The sequence below is a fragment of the Crotalus tigris genome, unplaced genomic scaffold, assembly GCF_016545835.1.
Source record: "Crotalus tigris isolate CLP2741 ecotype Arizona unplaced genomic scaffold, ASM1654583v1 scf7180000024471.848039, whole genome shotgun sequence".
In the NCBI taxonomy this organism is placed as follows: domain Eukaryota; kingdom Metazoa; phylum Chordata; class Lepidosauria; order Squamata; family Viperidae; genus Crotalus; species Crotalus tigris.
In genome coordinates this window covers 181,865-201,812 of record NW_024100642.1, presented here as the reverse complement: position 1 = coordinate 201,812, position 19,948 = coordinate 181,865, and the positions used below count along the sequence as shown (strand labels likewise).

At 43.6% G+C, this 19,948-nt stretch overlaps 1 protein-coding gene across 1 annotated transcript; it reads right to left on the bottom strand.

Annotated features, from left to right (window-relative positions):
• Positions 1-1,901: 1,901 nt before the first annotated feature.
• On the bottom strand, positions 1,902-14,795 carry LOC120303460. The gene is made up of 7 exons (XM_039333013.1): positions 14,659-14,795; positions 12,472-12,561; positions 9,544-9,736; positions 6,180-6,325; positions 4,229-4,345; positions 3,386-3,632; positions 1,902-2,039 (listed from the first exon to the last, which is right to left on the bottom strand). The coding sequence occupies exons 1-6, from the start codon at positions 14,689-14,691 to the stop codon at positions 3,399-3,401; spliced, it is 813 nt and encodes a 270-aa protein (XP_039188947.1). The 5' UTR covers positions 14,692-14,795; the 3' UTR covers positions 1,902-2,039; positions 3,386-3,398.
• Between the last annotated feature and the right edge of the window lie 5,153 nt (positions 14,796-19,948).

Genomic DNA, 19,948 nt, shown 5'->3' with positions numbered 1-19,948 from the left:
TTTCCCTCCCTCCCATCCCATCCCTCCTGGCCTCGCATGCTCTCCTTTTTCTGGGCACGACCCATTGCATCACCTCCTCAGCTGTCAGCCAGCTGCCCAGCTCAGAGGTGGTTTCTCTGAACTTCTGGCAGCAGACTGCGGAACCCCAGAGTGTGCCAGTCGAGGGGCCGGCAGGCTGTGGCTGCTGATGGACACTGTCAGCCCCCATGCGCTCGCTGGCCTCTGTGTGCGGGACCCAATGGTTTCAGGCAGCAGCCACCCCAGCCCCTGTCTCGCCTTGCTGAGCGACAATGGCACCCCCACCCTGCCTTGCCTTGCCTCACCCCGCAAGATGAGCCTCCTGCCCACCGCCCCACCTGCTTGAGATCCCCTGGATCTCCCCCAACCCTGCCCCCACAGGCATCCCTTCCCACAAGCAACATTGAGGTGACCACACCCACCTTGGCCAGACCCACTCAGTCTGCCATGACCACCACAGCCACGCCCACCTGGCGATAAATAAGTGGGTTTTGGGTTGTAGTTTGGGCACTCAGTCTCTAAAAGGTTCGCCATCACTGACCTATTTTATCTCCTAACACAAACTGGTAGGAAATCACACTGCCTTTATTCAGAAGTTTTTGCATCCCCCCAAATCAATAATTTTAGGATTCACAAGAAAGGGGCTAGGATGTAAATTATCTTGCTCTACACCAACCTTTGGATTAGAACAGTCCTTCGCAACCTCAGCAATTTTAAGATACGTGGACTTCAATTCCCAGAACTCCCCAGCTAACTTTTGGGGAACAAAAGACTTTATTAAGCCAAATGGGTTGGTGTTTTTTTTTTGCTTAGCCTGTTGCAAAATGTTGCATGCTGCAAATCACGATCATGTGGTTGCAGGATGCCGCATCTGGATGTAAATGTGAGCCAGTTGCTAAGTGCCTGAATTGCAATCATACGGTTGCAGGATAGTATGATGGTTGTAAATGCAAGTTCAGGTTGAACTTGAAGAGAACTGAAGAAACTTCTTGGATGAGAAGCAAAACATTTTCAAGGGAAAAAAAAAACTAAGAAAGCCCAGTTGCCTTTTGAAAAGCACCTTTGAGATAACCATGACCTGGAAGATTGAGGATTTCCTTAGACAAGGAACGGTTGCTGGAATTGGGTATGTCTAGTTTAATGAAGAGAAGGACAAGGGGGGACATGATAGCAGTATTCTAGTATCTCAGGGGCTACCCCAAAGAAGAGGGAGTCAAGCTATTTTCCAAGGCACCTGAAGGCAGGACAAGAAGCAACAGATGGAAACTAATCAAGGAGAGAAGCAACCTAGAACTAAGAAGAAACTTCCTGACAGTTAGAACAATTAACCAGTGGAACAACCTGCCTCCAGAAGCCGTGAATGCTCCAACACTGGAAGTTTTTAAGAAGAGACGGGACAGCCATATGTCTGAAATGGTATAGGGTTTCCTGCCTGAGCAGGAGGTTGAACTAGATGACCTCCAAGATACCTTCCAACTTTTTTATTTATTATTATTATTATTATTATTATTATTATTATTATTATTATTATTATTACATTCAGCACTTTTTCCGAGATCATCCTAATTTTAAACCACTGTTAAATGAACAGTGGTAAGTCAAGAACTATCTGCAATTCATATGCCAAAATTTGTATCAGGAAAAGAATAGGTAATATTGCCTTAGAGGAGAAATTTTGGCTCTTTTCAGAAAGAAAATCTTCATCATGGGTATATACTCTGAAAATGATTTGTATCATTTTTTTGTTGCAGTTGGAGGAATATGAGAAGATGGTTCTAAAAGACAGAAACATGCTGATCAGAATTTCTGGCTCTTAGGTTTCACGAAATTATCTTTGAAAAGAATCAGGCAAATTGTCCAATATATAAATATGAAAAATGAAGCTTTATTGCAAAATTTTAAAATAGAAAAACGAACAATTATGAAATAGCTTCTCCATGCAACAGCAGCACAGAAAAGGAAGAGCAGCTTAGACACAAAAGTTGAAATTTTTCAGCCAGTCATCGAAAATTCTAATTAATCTAGAAAGAGAAAAAAATTAAATTCATTTATTGTACAGCATTTCAAGGTCTTTTTAAAGCAGTGGTTCTCAACCTTTCTAATGCCGCGACCCCATAATACAGTTCCGCATGTTGTGGTGACCCCCAACCACTTATACATCACCGGGTACGAGGGGTGTGGCCAAAGAAAAAGGGGAAAAAATGACGGACAGCCTTGTTTGGCGACCCCCATGAAATGGTCGTTTGACCCCAAATGGGGTCCCGACCCACAGGTTGAGAACCACTGTTTTAAAGGGACAAATTTATCGAATTTGTACAGCTGCCCATCTCACAAAAAGAGACTCTGGGAAATGCACAACAATTGACTAAAAACCATAGATATAAAAACATACATTAAGAAATAAATAGTGTAAAAACAAATTTAGGTAGTAGGTTTCTGCACCATTTGGGGGAAAGCACATCCATTTGCATTGCATGCATAACGTTTTTGGTTCTAGGTCACTGATGGTGAATGTATGACATATATGTCAAAGGTAACACCTGCAGGATCAGGAATATATTTTCCAAATATGGATAGGAGACAGATGCAGGAATGGAAAAAAAAGCATCGCTTTTAATTTAGAAGTGGCAGGTTGACTTGAGCTAAGGGGAACAATTGGATTTTTTAAAAAATGCCATGGGAGTCAAAGATGGGCTGAAGGGATGGATGGATATATTAAATTAGGGTGCTCTTAACATCTTATTTTTTTTTTTTTGCTTAGTCAACTTTGGCTCAAATTGTAGGATTTCTCCCCCTACACCCCCCTCCAAACTTCACCCTAACATTTTTATCACCCATTTCTCCACAGGTGCATTTTCCCTACTGCATACAGTTTTTGCTAACAGATTCGCTAAAATAATGCCTTCCGGTACATCATTTGTGGGGTCCTTGGTGCCCTCTGACCTTGGTGGTTTTCTTGCAGACATTTCGTTACCAAACTAGGTAACATTGTCAGTGTTAGGACTGACAATTAAGTTACCTAGTTTGCTAATGAAATGTCTGCAAGAAAACCGCTAAGCTCAGAAAGCATTAAGGGCTCCACAGTTTAACTCTAAGCTACAAATATTCTCTTCTACCTATACATCATTTTCATGAAAAGATGGTCTTTGTTTAAGAAAGAAAGAAAAGGGGTTGATACATATGTTAGATTTGTAACCCACTTTTCCTCCATGAGATCAAAGTTATAGCTTGTTGTTCTCTCTTCTGGGTTTAATATGCCCAAATCTCTCTCTGAGCTGAGATATGGTGACTGGCTCAAAGTCACTCCATGAGGTCCTCACAGATGAAGGGAGCCTTTGATTCTAGCAAGCAAAGAGAAAATCCTTACCAGGGCAACCGGCTTATGTCGAAATCTCTTCGTAGTCATTGCTATCAACTATGTCACTGCCTTGGATGGATGTGGCCACGATTTCTGTACTTTCCAAGCTCTTTCGGAAGTAGGTGCCGCTGCTCATCAGAAGATGATGCTCTGGATGTTTGTTGTCATCCCCAGATATTTGTGATGCCACTAGTTCTTCTCTAGCATCTGCTGTTTGGGGTGTTTCTGCTGCAGTGCCCTCTCCATTTTGACCCTGCTGTAAGAGTGGAAATGCATAAGAGTCAGAAGTTAATCACAAGTTTCTCCATGCTTGGAGAAGACGATCAAGCTGAGGAATGGCTGGGTACTCCTGTACAGGTAGCCTCGACTTACAATTGTAATGTAACCTGCCCATTAAGGTCTTAAGTCGTGACAGTTGTAAAAAAGAAGGTCACCCACATGACTGACCCAATTTTACAATCTCTTTTGCAATAGCTAAACTAATGCTATGGTTTACTGAAGTAAATGCTGTTTTCTGGCAAAAAAAGGCATAAAACAGAGTCATATGCCATGTGACACTGCACTGTGGTTGATAAGTGAACCCATTGTTCGCAGTGGCACAGTTTTGCTAAACTGTCGTAAACTGTGGTCATGCGACTGCAGGGTGCTGCAAATGGCTGTGTTACCAAGTGCTCAAAATGCGATTGTATGACTAGGGGTGCGTGTGTGTGCAGTGACCGTCAGAACTTTGAAGCAGGGTCATAACTTTTTTCAGGTAGATCATAAGTCAAGGCCTACCTGTAAACAGGGGGTGTGCAGGGTTTGAGCCCAAGCACACGTTGCTAAAAGAAGGCAATGTGCTTAAAAAAATACCGGTGAAACTGGATCTTCCTTCAGTATCAGCAAACCATCTTTCTCTTCATACTCCAGATCACCCTCGGTGTCATTCTGCGACTTATATTCCTCACTGTCAGTTTCTGATTTGGTGAGCTGGTAGAAAAGAGATATATTTACAAGACCTGTTCTCCGAAAAAAGTTCAAATCACTCAATTGCACAAGCAAGTGTAGTAACTAAGTAGGAACATGTGGAATTTTTGGTGCTCTGTGAGTTTGGTTGTTTGCTTGCAGATGTTTCATTACCCAGTTAGGTAGCCTCAACCTTGAACAACGTTCTCTTCTTTTAATAGTAACATGTTATTCATAAAAAAGCCCAAACTGTATATGTATTTAATAGTAATAATAGTAATAATAGTAATAGTAGTATTAATAATAATAATAATAAAGTTGGAAGGGACCTTGGAGGTCATCTAGTCCAACCCCCTGCTCAGGCAGGAAACCCTATACCATTTCAGACAAATGGCTGTCCAGTCTCTCTTTAAAACTTCCAGTGTTGGAGCATTCACAGCTTCTGGAGGCAGGCTGTTCCACTGATCAATTGTTCTAACTGTAAATTAATCATTTATTTCTCCCCAAGAAAATAAGGTGTCTCAGTCTGGATTCAAACGTTCTGCTATCCCAGATTTTGCTAAAGAAATCATAATTGGCTAATCTTAGTACATAGTGCTAAGCCAAAATATTAAAAACATGTTAATGCAGAGCAATTTATAAACCAGGCCTGAATTAAATGCTTGAGTATGGGACTATGGGACTATGCCAGAAAATTGGGGCTACTTGCCTGGCTACTTCGCACATTTTACCAACTCATAGGAAGCTTAATTATAGTGTACTGAATTGATCCAATTGGCCAAGTACACACAACCAGAATAAGCTGATCATCCACTGGCTGGGTTTGTGGAACATAACCCACGATTTACAGCTGAGCATAATGCACTTTCTAAATACTTCAGTAAACTTTCATTTAGAATTACAGGTAGTCCTTGATGTACAACCACTTGTTTACTGACCGTTCAAAGCTACAATGACACTGAACCAAGTGATTTACAATTAGGTCCTTCCATTTACAACTGTCCCAGCATCCCCAGGTTCACAAGATCAAAAGTCAGGTGCTTGGAACCAGTGTGCATTCACAACAGTTGCAGCCTCCTGGGATCATGTGATCACCATTTGCAAATTTCCCAGCCAGCTCAGGACAAGCAAAGTTGGAAAGTCAGATTTGCTAAATGACCACATGATGTACTTAGTGATTTGCTTAACAACCATGCCAAGAAAGGTTGTAAAATCAGGCATGACTCATTTAACAACCACCTTGTTTATCAACAGAAATTCTGGTCCATTTGTGACTCTAAGTGACTACCTGTACCAAAAAAAAAAAAAAAAACCATTTTGCTAATGTTGTTCTCTGCTCAATTATTTCCCATTATAACTATAAAGAGTGTGGGGGATATTCCAACAATCAGAGAGATGTTATACAGAAGATACAACTCATTTCTTCTACAAAATGGCACGCTTATTAAGAACAGGCAGAAAATGCAAGAAAACAGATTTCTAAATTATACTTTTTTCTGGTTTCCCTGATGATTACACCTGTGAAATAAATATTTTTATTGCAATCCGAATCTGAAGTGTAAGAGAGGCTGATGAAGACTTTGTGTCTGAAGGCCACCTACTACCAAATTCTGCCAGGGAGTCTCAGGAGAAAAGGTTTGAGGGCCTTCAACATTAGATGACCTCCAAGGTCCCTTCCAAATATTATTATTATTATTATTATTATTATTATTATTATTAGTAGTAGTAGTAGTAGTAGTAGTAGTAGTAGTAGTAGTAGTAGCCACCTTCCTGGAGACTCTCAGATGGACCTTAGAAGCAAAGGATGTTGGGTAGCAGGGCTCTTTGGCTGGAGCCAGGACTTTTAGGGTCACAGTACCTCATAGGTGAGATCCTCTGAATCATCATTATCTGGAAGGTCTTTCAGGATTGTTTCTATCCAGCACTGGGGCTCATCCAGCTTAACATCTTCCGTCTTCCTTTTACTCCCCCTCTTAGAAGGCGTGCCAGGCGATTTCAATGTCTCTGCAAGGGAAGAAAAAGAGTGCTGTGGGGCTGGAGACTAAAACATATAAGGAACGGTTGCTGGAATTGGATATGTCTAGTTTAATGAAGAGAAGGACGAGGGGGGACATGATAGCAGACTTCCAGTATCTCAGGGACTGCCACAAAGAAGAGGGAGTCAAGCTATTCTCCAAAGCGCCTGAAGGCAGGACAAAAAGCAACGAATGGAAACTAAGCAGGGAGAAAAGCAACTTAGAACTAAGGAAAAACTTCCTGATAGTTAGAACAATTAACCAGTGGAACAACTTGCCTCCAGAAGCGGTGAATGCTCCAACACTGGAAGTTTTTAAGAAGAGACTGGACAGCCATTTGTCCGAAATGGTATAGGGTTTCCTGCCTGAGCAGGGGGTTGGACTAGATGACCTCCAAGGTCCCTTCCAACTTTACTACTACTACTACTACTACTACTACTACTACTATTACTACAGAGGTGATTTTTGCACCCACTAATGTCCCAAAGTAAGGCTGAGGAAAGAACCTACTGGATAAAATCAAAAGCATGTCATACTGGGTCAAAAACAGTTGGACCTAGACTTTGTTACTCCATCATCCAGAAGAGCCTCGTCCAACGGAGGACACAAACGGGCAACTTTGCCTTTAAGTGTCTACGGAGATTCTCAATCATCCAAGTCATAGTTATCCCAAAGGTGCTTTTTCACAAGGCAACTGGACTTCGTTTTTCTTTTAAGACATTTCACTTCTCATCCAAGAATCTTCTTCAGCTTTGACTGGATAGTGGGGAATGGAAGGATTTATATTCCTTGCAGACATTCCTTCCATTCCCCACCATCCAAGTCAGAGCTGAAGAATATTCTTGGATGAAAAGCGAAATGTCTTCAAAAAAAACCAAGAAAGTCCAGTTGCCTTGCGAAAAATCAACTTTGTGATGGAAAACCTCAGCTTTAAAAAAATCAAAAGAGCAGAGCAGGGGTCTTCAAACTTGGCCCTTTTATGACTTGTGGACTTCAACTCCCAGAATTTCTCAGCCAGGCATGCTGGCTGAGGAATTCTGGGAGTTGAAGTCCACAAGTCATAAAAGGGTCAAGTTTGAAGACCCCTGGACTAGAGAGTACCACATTTTAAAAACTTTTATTAAGTTATTAATCACCAGGCTGCCAACCAACAAAGTTGGGAGTCATGATTTCAAGGCACCATAAAACTTCTATCCATCAATGATGTCCTATTCTGAGATTAATTGAGAAATGGTTTACTATCATTAAGTTAAAGAAGTAGAGAATACCATCTCTGAAGGCCTGCTTGGAGAAAAATTGCAATACCTAGTCAATAGGCAAGGAATGCTGCAGGCCGTCTCCTAAGGGCGGTTACATCTGGTGAGACCCAGAAGAAGGGCCTTCTCTATGGTAGCTCTCTCCTTTTGGAATATCCTTCAGAAATTAGACTGCCCCCCACTTTGACACTCTTTGGTAAGGCCCTGAAGACTTGGTTTTGCCAGCGGGCCTGAGGGACCCAGAGTGCGATGGAGCTAATCAAATGACTCATTTGACTATGTGTTGTCACTAGGGGCTGATGCGGAAGGAGGTTATTGTTTATTTTTTACTTTCTATACTGTTTTTATTGCTTCTATGCAGCCTAGAGTGGCTGTAAAAGAATAGGCGGCCATATAAATTTCCCAAATAAAATACCTTACCAATAGCACAGATACCATGACAATTACCCTTTTGTGTTCTTGTGAGATTCTAACACTAGGAAAAAGCTAAGTTTATTATCTTTATACTTCAATGCAGCACACAACAGGAGGACACTGACATACTTTTCAAAGCTTTCTTTAGACACAGGGAGGATGCTACATAATAAAGAATGCAGGTCTTGATAACATCATGAAGATTTGCTGTTTGCACAGCAATTTGGCCTTGCTTACACAGGAGGGAGAGCACTACAATAATTGGGTGTGGTTAAGTGATGTAATTAAGGGCACTAGGCTAGAAACCAGGGGATCATGTGTTCTAGTCATAACATGACATAACAAAGCTGGAAGGGGCCTTGGCGGTCTTCTAATCTGACTCTCTGCTCTGGCAGAAACCCTATACCAGGGGTAGGCAACCTTGGCTCTTTTATGACTCGTGATTTCAACTCCCAGAATTACTGAGCCAGCATGGCTCAGCTTGAAAACCACTCCCTTTCCCCTCAACATGGCTGGCTCAGGAATTCTGGGAGTTGAAGTCCACGAGTCATAAAAGAGCCAAGGTTGCCTACCCCCGCCCTATACCATTTCAGACAAATGGTTGTCCAATCTCTTTTTAAAACTTCCAGTGTTGGAGTGCCCACAGCTTCTGGAGGCAAGTTGTTTCACTAATTGTACTGTCAGGAAAATTTCTCCTTAGTTCTAGGTTGGGTCTCTCCTTGATTACTTTCCATCCGTTGCTTCTTGTCCTGCCTTCAGGTGCTTTGGAAAATAGGTCGACCCCCCCCTCTTCCTTGTGACAGCCTCTCAAATATTGGAATATCCCGCCTTAGTCACAAAGCCAGATGGGTGACTTTGGGCCAGTCATTTTTCTCAGCTCTGAGAAGGAGGCATGGCAAACCACTTCTAAAAACCTTGCCTAGAAAACTGCTAGGCCTAGTCCAGTGATGTCGAACATTTTAGAGACCGAGTGCCCAAAAACTGCCCCTGCTCCCACCCAGCCCCCACTCTGCCCCCCCCACCCCACCCGCAACCCCACCCCACCCCCCACAGGGCCACCCACTGCCTGCACAGCCCACAGAAGATTGCCCAGGTGGCCCTGCAGCGCCATGGCAGCCATGCCCTCCTCCCGCGCCCCGCAGCATCAACTGCGCACCATGGGGCGCGAGGGCAGAATCTTGTCCCTGCTGCCCGGCTGTCATGTTTTTGGCTGCGTGGCCATGCCCAGAGGCGACTCTCCTCCAGGGGGCTGCTGGTGAGGAGGGGGCTTCAGGGGGAGGCAGGGCTGGGGCTCTGAGTGCTGCCTCTGGCACACGTGCCATAGGTTCACCACCACTGGCCTAGTCCCAGCAACCACCAGGAGTGTGTACATTCCAGACGAAGGGAGAAAAGCAAGCTGTTTATGTGCCGTTGCTGACTATCCCAACCTAATATAGCTTACAAAATTATTGGTTACACTTTTTAGCATTTCTAGAGTTTGGAAAAAGGAGGAAAAAAACCCATATCCCATTTCCCCACTGGTCTTTTCCTGACTTACCTTCAACTTCAATACTCTGGCACACGGTATGTAAAAAGCCAAGGGCCAACTGAAGTCGGACTGGGATGATGGCAAAGAGGATCTGAGCCACTGTGCCCAGACGCTTTATGGCCGGCTGGCGCTTGTTGCTGTCAAGAGGTTTTGTTGTAAACAGGCAACGAAGCCAAGAACATCCCCTGTGTAGCCACTGTAGCTGAACAGTAAGGAAAGAAAAATGAGTGTGAATAATACGCCAGTCTTTCTAGATGACTGCGAGAAGAAAAGCAAAATGCCCAAATCTTAAAATGGGCAGGATTTTAGAGAATTAAGCCAAGGAGGAATTTTTGATCCCAAATTCTTCCTTAACCAAGCAGGTATATCTGCAGATTCCCCAAGCCACAGTCCTTCATCTTAAACAATCACGGCTATGCTGTCTGAATAAGCAAGATACTATCCTGTTAATCTGAATTCTAATCTTCCCCATGAAGGAGTCTTGCTAGATCAGACAAGATGTCCGATAAGAAGGACATCCTGTTGCCCACCTCTAGGAAGTTTACAATGTGATAGCAACAGTTTTTCTGTGAAACTATTAACTTGACATTCAGAGATCAATGGCTGTGTTCAAACCCTGCTTATTCAGGCTGTACTGAATAAACCATGTTGCCTGGCTTCACATCAATACATTTTACAAATCGCCAAAGCTGTGTTCACAAATCATCACCTAGCAAACTATTATCATCATTTAGCAAAATGTGCAAACCCAAACAATTCATTCTTTTGTCTAGCATGTTTTTTTTAAAAAAAAAAAAAAAAAACCAAGCCATTTCTTCTAGTAGCTGTCAGCTCCTGCAAGGGACAGAGATTTAAATGAAAACATCTTGGGAACCTTCATTTGAGCACATGCAAGGAAGGAGATTTACTGTTTTCCTTAGAATTTGGGCCCATTACCAAACTTTATTACTATTACAATCCTTCCCCCCCCCCCGAATTCAGCTGGAACTTTCTCTAATTTAAATCTATTATTCTGTGTTCTGCACTTGGGACAATAAAAAACGAGTCTTGGTTTGTTTGTAGGATCCATTCAAGAAATATCTCATTTCTCCTTTCCCCCACAATCCACCCCCCCTTTTGCAAACAGAAAGAGCAGTGCCAACGTAACATAAGGGACAGGAGGTATGTGTGTTTAAGTTCAAGTTCAAGGTATTTGCAAATTATAAAAGCCAATTAGCATAGAAAAAGACAAAACTGTTTCTCTATATATCTCTCGTTCTAAATTCACTTCCTCCAGAAACTCTATGGAAGCAAAAGGATTTTGAAGAAGCAAAATGGAAAGAGTATTGATGCTTTTGACCTTTGGTGTTGGAGAAGACTCCTGAGACAAGAAAACCAACCAATGGGTCATTGAATAAATCAGCCCAGAGTTCTCCCTTCAGGCACGAATGACCTGGCTCAAATTATCCTACTTTATTAAACAAAGACCCAGATATCTCTGGAGAAACTCCAATGCTGGGAAAGGTGGAAGGAAAGAGAAGAGGATGACCAGCAGCAGTTGTGGATAGACTCAGTTACAGTGGTGACAAGTGCACTGTTGGTAAACCTAAAAGGCCAGGTTAGGGACAGATCATCTGGAGAAAATGTATGTGATCACAAAGAGTCAGTGGTGGCGAAGCTATGGCACACGTGCCAGAGTTGGCACTCGGAGCTCTTGCTCTGTGGGCACACGTGCCATTGTCCCAGCCTCACCCTCCCACGACCCCTTCCTCACCAGCAGCCCCCTTGGAGGAGAGTCGCCCCCGAGCATGGCCCACACGGAGCAGCGCAGTCAAGGACATGGCAGCCAGGCAGCGTAGACAAGACTCTGCCCTCATGCCCCATCGCGCACAGTTGATGTTGCGGGGTGTGGGCAGAGGGCATGGCTGCCATGGCGCTGCTGGGCTGCCTGGGCGATCTGTGGTGGGCCCTGGAGGCGGTGAGTAGGCCTGCAGGCAGGCAAGGCAGGAGGCGGGCTGGGGGCGGAACAGGGGCGGGGCCAATTTTGGGGCACTCGCTCTCCAGAAGGTTCACCATCACTGCAAAGAGTGAACCATCACTTGGGACCACAACTGAGCCCCACATTTTTGTTGCTAAGTGAGACATGTGTTATGTGAGTTTCGCTCCATTTTACAACCTGTCTTGCCACAATTGTTAAGTGAATCACGGCAGTTTGTTAAAAGTTAGTAATCCGGTTGTAAAATGAATCTGGCTTCCCTATCGAGTTTGCTTGTCAGAAGGTCTCAAAATATGATCACTGAGCCCCCAGGTCACGGCAGCCACCATAAATATGAGCCAGTTGCCAACCATCTGAAGTTTGATCACAAAATGGGGATGCTGCAATGGTCCTAAGTGTGGAAAATGGTCATAAATCACTTTTTCCAGTACCATTGTAACTTTGAAGGGTCACTAACCCAAAAGGTTGCAAGCTGAGGACTACCTGTTGTCAATCAAGCTTCCAATCTCAGATTCTTAAAATTTACCATCAGCTCTAGGATGCCCTGTAAAAGAACGCACCCCCAACTAGGACACTCTTCAAATGTGTGGATTTTTAACTTTCAGAATTCCCTTGCCAGCATGGCCATTGTTAAGAATTATGGGAGTTGAAGTCCACACATCTGAAACATGCCCATCTTAGAGAAAGCAGAGTAATCTAAAAGGCACGGAAGGACAGGCCCTTTTGCCAAGTGTCAAGCTTCCAGTAATGGAGGCAAACATCCAGGAAACCCCAAAACAAAACAAAAAATGGTCATTCCTTACTCATTTTCCAAAAAAACACCTAGGATACTGGCTGAAAGTGCAAGCCTGACCAGAGATTGTTTTGTTGCCCAAAACCTCAACCTCTTCCCACTTTCCAGAGCAATTATTTCCTCCCCCCCCAACACCACTGAAATCCAAGGGGAGAGGGGGCAAACTTACCAGAAATTTCAGTGGGCGGAACCAGTCTATTGTATTAAAACATACTTTCCAGGTGGGTTCTGTGCTTTCTTTGAGGGGAAATGCAGAAATCTGCTAGAGAAGAAGGAAATCAGCTGCTGACACCTAAAGACATTTAAGAAGCTTGCAAGCCACTAGATCTGATGGTTCAGAACACTTGCTGGGTCAATGAGCCATTGCACGCTATTTTGAGAGACTTGGGTGCAAAACGTACCAGAAAACAGCCGTTGTTCTGAATAGTTTAGAGCAGTGTTTCTCAATCTTGGCAACCTTAAGATGCATAGACTTCAACTCCCAGAATTCCCCAGACAGTATGCTGGCTGGAAAATTCTGGGAGATGAAGTCCACACCACTTAAAATTGCCAAGGTTGAGAAATGTTGGTTTAGAGGGGGGATTTTCCCCCAAAAGGAGAATATAGAAGTTCTTCCTCCAACCTGCTCAATTCCTCAGGCAGGGTTAGTGGTTGTTTGTTGGAATGACTGATGAGAAGCATGTGCACTCTGCGTATGCTTGAGAGATACCTTTGTTCCTTGAGGAGCGAGAATGCATTTCACAGATCAAAATCAGGGCCAATTCTAATTTTAAACTTTAAAAGTTATAATAGCACAGCTGGTAAGAATCAGTGATAAGTGACCTGATAAAAATTAAATATAACTTTACAATGTTAATAACTAAAATAAAGTACACAAATTACAAAATCCATGTCATGTGCCCCTCCATTTCTAGCCTCTAATATTTACAACAGGGGTCTTCAAACTTGGCCCTTTTATGACTTGTGGACTTCAACTCCCAGAATTCCTCAGCCAGCGGTGCCTGGCTGAGGAATTCTGGGAATTGGAGTCCACAAGTCATAAAAGGGCCAAGTTTGAAGACCCCTGGTTTACAACAAGGTTAGCTTCCAATGAATCTAGTGATAATCTGGACCCAAGCAGCTTCTCCTATAATCAGAAGAGGGGGCACTTTCAAAATGGTTCTAAATTGTATTACAATTTCTAGAGGGACTGATTGGTACTAAAAATATCTACTTCTTAAATTGCACTTTTGCACATGCCCCCCCTTTTTAAAAAAAGCAGCAACAGCACCCTATTAACTCTTTTCCTCCTAATGAAGAGGGTGTTCTATTTAACTAAACTATTTAAGAATCCTTTTGCCAAAGGGAACACAACTTTTAGTATAATGTAAAGCTTCAGACCCAGGTTGGGAAGTTCCAAGTTTTTATTTTTCAAAACAATAGTTTTATACCTCAAAGTGCATACAGTGCTCCCTCGACACCCCTATGAAGAGGGTTGGGCTGAAAGTGTGACTGGCAGATAGTCCCCTAAGAAGCAACCATGGTTGAATAGAGGGTCTTGAACCAGGGTCTCACCCAGTGGTGGGATTCAGCCAGTTTGCACCACTTTGGCAGAACCGGTAGCTAATTTTTTGTTGCCCAGGCCCAGAATGGACTTCCGGAAGCAGCATCCACACAGAGAACCGGTTGTTCACATATTTGAATCCCACTACTGGTCTCACCTCAGTCCAACATCTTCACAAATAGACCCAATTGGCTCTTGGGACTGCCCCAAATTCAGTCAATGAGCTCAATGGCTGGACTACTACCTCTATCTTGCCATTCCTAGTCCATTACCTTCACCACTGCACCATTCTGGCTCTTGGGCTTAGAGGGAGGGATTACTCCAAATTCAGCCAATGAGCTTTGGTGGTTGAAAGAGGAACTTTTACCTGGGTGTCTCCATTCCTAGTCCAGCACCTTCCCCATTGTACCATCCTGGTTCTTGAACTGAGGGGGAAAGCCCAAAGACCCCCAGGGAGCCTCTGTAGCTGAGGAGTAACAAGAACCTCAAATTCCTTGCTCTTAATTCAATACCTTCTCCCAACAGGTCTTGGGCTGAGAAAGAGGCATTGACCCCAAATCCCTCTATGGGCCTTCCAGGTCTAGCAGGGGCTTGAATATGGATCTTGCCACTCCTAGTCCAGCACCTTCCCCATTACAACACTGGGCTTTGGGACTGAGAGGGAAGGTCTAGCACAAACCCTTCCTCTAATAATATCCCTTCCCCTTTCAGCTCAAGCTCTAAGCATATACCAACAGCACCATTGTTTGCTGAAGTGCCTGTCACAAACTTCTTCTATTCTCCTCCCCAATAGTATAAATGCAACAATAATACCTGGGACAAGGAATTTTCCTCCTTCTGCTCCATTGCAAAAAATAAAAGTCAAGCAAAGTTGAGGCTTTCAATTGGGTTTAAATAGACCCAGCCCCAGGTGCAATCCTTCCAGCATTAATTAGTCAGCTTCACCAAAGGCTGCCTTTGATCCTGATCCTCAAAATACTTAAGGATAGGTTGTAATAAAGGTGGTGCAAATAAGGGTTAGGTGTATACCAGGTGCTAAATTCTGAAATACTAACCTTGTGAATGCAGCTGGGAGATTTTTAATTGGCTTATAATTAAGCAACCATGCACAAGAATGTCCAACCTGCAGTCAAACAGGGAAGATGGTTTGCAGTCCTGAAGCTCTCCTCTCGGTTGTTGCATTTACGAAGTTTGGGCAGTGGAATATTATTTGGCTAGAGCAGGGGTCTTCAAAGTTGGCCCTTTTATGACTTGTGACTTCAACTCCTAGAATTCCTCAGCCAGCGTGCCTGGACTAGAACAAGGTTTAGGGGGAAATCAGGGCTTAAAGGGGACAGCATTTAAGTCAGGAGTCTTCAAACTTGGCCCTTTTATGATTTGTGGACTTCAGCTCTCAGAATTCCTCAGCAAGTCATAAAAGGGCCAAGTTTGAAGACCCCTGATTTAAGTCTTTGCTGAATATATTACATGCTGGAAGCAGTTGGCAACGGCTGTATGAAGGTTGCTTAATTGCCTGCTGGTCCTATGAAAGACTAATGGTAGTGGGTATGTTTGCATGAAACATTTTGTGTATGCTTTTCAATCAGTTTTTGATATCTGTCCATTGACTGGACAAATTCCTTCAGTTTTCTTTGCAAGATTTTGGAAGCGGTTTGCCATTGCCTCTTTCCTAGGGCTGAGAGGGAAGAACTGGCTTCACGCCTAAGGCAGGACAAGAACACACAATTTCTTGGTTTGCCTGGTCTTTATTTACCTGTGCTTTACTCCATCCAGGTTTCTCAGTTCAAACATAATATTCTATATCTTAACTAGCTCAACTGCATTGTTTGACAACTAAGATAAAGGGAGTTGGCTAATTTAGAACTGAATACATTGTCTGAAAAAAAAAGGTGAAGAATCCTTTTGGCTGAACTCAGTTCCCGCTTTGGGAAGTACTAGTTTGCAACTTTTTTTTTTTTGCATATTTTAAATTCTACTTCTTGGTTACTTGAGATCCCACTCAGTAACTAAATCAGATAGTAACCTCATCCTATAGTAACCAACATTCACCTATCCACCCCCTCCAATGAAGGATAGTTTTCAACGCCAGCCTGAAAGAAAAAGAAATTTGAACCTAGATGTATTTTAGAAGTCATTTAGTGGTGTTTGGGGGATGATAAGAGTGGCAAGGAGAGCAAAAGGCCTCTAGGACAGTGGTTCTCAACCTTTCTAATGCTGTGACCCCATAATACAGTTCCCCATGTTGTGGTGACCCCCAACCACTTATACATCACTGGGTGCCAGGGGTGTGGCCAATGAAAAAGGGGAAAAAATGGCAGACAGCCTTGTTTGGCGACCCCCGTGAAATGGTCGTTCGACCCCAAATGGGGTCCCGACCCACAGGTTGAGAACCACTGCTCTAGGAGATTAATTTCTGAGCCTAGATCAGGGGTCTTCAAAGTTGGCCCTTTTATGACTTGTGGACTTCAACTCCCATGCATGCCTGGCTGAGGAATTCTGGGAGTTGAAGTCCACAAATAATAAAAGGGCCAAGTTTGAAGACCCCTGGTCTAGATGAATCAGCCAAGGGCTTTCACTTGCTGAGTTTTTATGGGAATACAGCCCATTAAAAAATAATAGCTTTTGAAGATTGTTCCTAATCAAATACTTATTCATTATTCATTCATTTCAGTTATTTATAAATCTATGGAATGTCTGGCTTTCAAGACTCCGGACACTTTACAATATTAAGAACCAATAAAAGCATCCTTTTATTTATAAATCATATTGCTAGAATAATGATCTCACAGCGATTCTAGGTGGTAGGCAAGATTAGAACAGGCATACAATATAAACCAGAGATATTAACATAGAGATGCCTATAGGTAGTTCTTGACTTACAACAGTTCATTTAGTGACCATTCAAAGTTAAGGTGGCACTGAAAAAAGTGACATATGACCATTTTTCACACTGACCATTGCAGCATCCCCATGGTCACGTGATCAAAATTCAGATGCTTGGCAGCTGACTCATATTGCAACTGTTAGAATTGGATATATCTAATTTAATGAAGAGAAGGACGAGGGGTGACATGATAGCAGTGTTCCAATATCTCAGGGGCTGCCACAAAGAAGAGGGAGTCAAGCTATTCTTCAAAACGCTTGAAGGCAGGACAAGAAGCAATGGAGATCAAGGAGAGAAGCAACCTAGAACTAAGGAGAAACTTCCTGACAGTTAGAACAATTAACCAGTGGAACAACCTGCCTCCAGAAGCGGTGAATGCTCCAACACTGGAAGTCTTTAAGAAGAGACTGGACAGCCATTTGTCTGAAATGGTATAGGGTTTCCTACCTGAGCAGGGGTTGGACTAGATGACCTCCAAGGTCCCTTCCAACTTTATTATTATTATTGTTGTTGTTATTTTTGACGGCTGAAGTGTCCTGGGGTCATGTGATCCCCTTTTGCAGCCTTCCGACAAGCCAAGACAATGGGAAGCCGGATTCATTTAATACCGTGTTACTAACAATTGCAGTGATTCACTTAACAACTGTGGAAAGTGGGGCAAAATTCACTTAACAACTTTCTTGTGTAGCCACAGAAATTTTGGGCTCAGTTGAGGTTCTAAGTCGAGGACTACCTGTATTGACATTTCTGGTTTTCGTTTTCTTCTTCTGGACTCCCTTGAAAGACTCACATTACCCCTCCATCTATCCTTGTAGGATTTATTTTTCATTGTCCAGAACAGGTTCTTACTCCTTTGAGGAGCTGCCTGACCTGTCCCTGCTCCTCCATTAATGCACAAGGTCCGGTTTAGCTCCGAACTGGTTTTTGGTTAGGAATGTTTGCTGACCTTAAAGGATAATCCACCTCCCTGTTACATAAAACCCTCTCTTCGATTTCTTGCACTTTGGAACAATTGAAAACAGGTTGTGTTTTGTGACCTTTTGTGTGATATCCATTTTTGGTATTGAAAAAAATGGTTTCATGTCCTTGTTCAATTTTGTTCAAGTTGATTTCCTGGTGAAAAGAAGATTGGGGGAATCACAGATCCTTTTCTAATCTTTCCTGTTTTTGAAGTGCTGGCCTGACTCACCTTTTTTCTTTGCTGACGCCTCCTCCAGGCTCCTGGGCCATGTTGCACAATGCCATTGTTGTTCACTTTGCATCTTCTTGCTCCTGTCTCCAGGTGAGAAACCATCCTTTTCAGAATTCATCTGCTTAAGCATCCCTCCTACACGATTTACCTTGAGAAAGCATAAACGATGCAATTCAGCAGTTGGGGCACAGGGTGAGAGGACTCCACTGCTTGCTGCAGGATGCACCATCCCTAAATGAGGAGCATCACAACTACAGGAATTGGAGGCACTTGGTGGCTGCAGACGTCACTGGAGCAAGGAGATCTGAAGCGAAGTGTATAAAAAGAGGCTGAGCTTCACAGAGAGATGGTCAAATAGGCTGTGGAGCAGTCTGATGACTCAGGAGGGGCGGCTGGCTGCGATCTGTGATTTTTCAAGGAAAAATGACCTTCCAGAACCATGCACGATCCATCAGCAGCTCTCCCACGAGGCAACCTTCTGGGGATTTTTTCCGGTATATGGTGACTCCAGATCGTATCCCTGAATTCATCATTCCTTCCTTGGACCTTCTGGACGAGCGTAAGCACTTGGGCAAGGTGAAGGCTTTGGAACAGATGTCGAGGAACAAAATCAAGGACTGTCACCGCTTTCCACAAGGCTCCTTCCTGACCTGCTGCTCCAGAGTCGAGTTGGATCTGGGGGTGAACGATATACCTGCTGATTCTGTCACCCAAGCTGCTTTGTCTCTGCCTCATTTGCCCAAGATCGTCACTCCTTACGGCTTTGTGTCACTGGGACAAAGTCCCCATGTCACCAAGGAAGAGGCCCTGTTTTTCCAATTTGGTTTGGCTTCCTCGAGCGATCCGAACACAAAGAGAGACTTGGACTCACAAGGAGGCGACCAATTACACAGCGATGGCGACAGTGTGCAGGCAGCTTCCACAAATATCAGCCTGAGGGACCACTGTCCATACCGTGCCCAAGTGGTTAGCCAAGCTCACCTCTCTGAAAGCAGTTCTAGCTCAATAAAGAACGGGTACAGACTGAAACTTTCTGATCCTGGGGAAGTACAGGATCCGGATGTCTTTTCCAAATCATCGGCCTTCTTAGCGACAACTTGCTCTGATCTTGATTGCCCCAGCCTGTCTTTGCAGAAACGCCCCAAAAATCGGTTCCAAAACATCCTGAAGAAACACTGTGCTCGTCTCAGGAATCTCAAAGGGATGAAAATGCCTTCTTGGTATCCAACAACAGATGCTACTTGCCATTCTAAGGAGTCCAAAACTTGGGATATGTCTAAAAAATAGCTGAATGTTTCAGAAGACCCAAGTTGGATATAACATTTCAAAATGTTAATGTTTGCCATGCTCAGTAAAATTTATCTTCTCTTTCTCTATCTGCGGCAGTCTCTAAAATAGTGTTGCAGATGTAAATAGGCCAGCTTGAGGCAGAGGAACAGCCAGGTGGGACACTTCAATTGCAACCTGAAATTAAATGATGAAATACCCTTCCTCCCTTCCTCCTTTCATTCCCTTCCTCTTTCTATCCTTCCTTCCTTCCTCTCTCCCACCCACCCACCCTACCCTATCCTAACTTACCCTACTCTTCCTCTTTCTATTCTTTCCTTTCATTTCCTTCCTTCCTCCCTCACCCACCTACCCTCCCCTACCTTACCCTCCTCTCTTTTTATTCCTTCCTTCCACCCTACCCTACTCTTCCTCTTTCTATTCTGTCCTTCCCCCACCCCCACCCACTCTACCTTACCCTACCCTACTCTTCCTCTTTCTATTCCTTCCTTCCCCCACACACCCTACCCTACCTTACCTACTCTTCCTCTTTCTATTCCTTCCTTCCCCCACACACCCTACCTTACCTTACCCTACTCTTCTTTCTATTCCATCCTGTCTCCACCCACCCACCCACCCACCCTTACCTTACCCTACTCTTCCTCTTTCTATTCCTTCCTTCCCCCATACATCCTACCCTATTCTATTCCATCCTTCCCCCACCCACCCTACCCTACCCTACTCTTCCTCTTTCTATTTCT

Bases quoted from the DNA above. Each gene is read 5' to 3' on its own strand.
- LOC120303460 (XM_039333013.1), bottom strand. From the start codon at position 14,691: ATGGAGCAGAAGGAGGAAAATTCCTTGTCCCAG. The intron at 9,737-12,471 runs GTAAGTTTGCCC...CTTACTGTTCAG, and splicing joins TCCGCCCACTGAAATTTCTG to CTACAGTGGCTACACAGGGG. The intron at 6,326-9,543 runs GTAAGTCAGGAA...CTTCCCTTGCAG, and splicing joins CCAGAGTATTGAAGTTGAAG to AGACATTGAAATCGCCTGGC.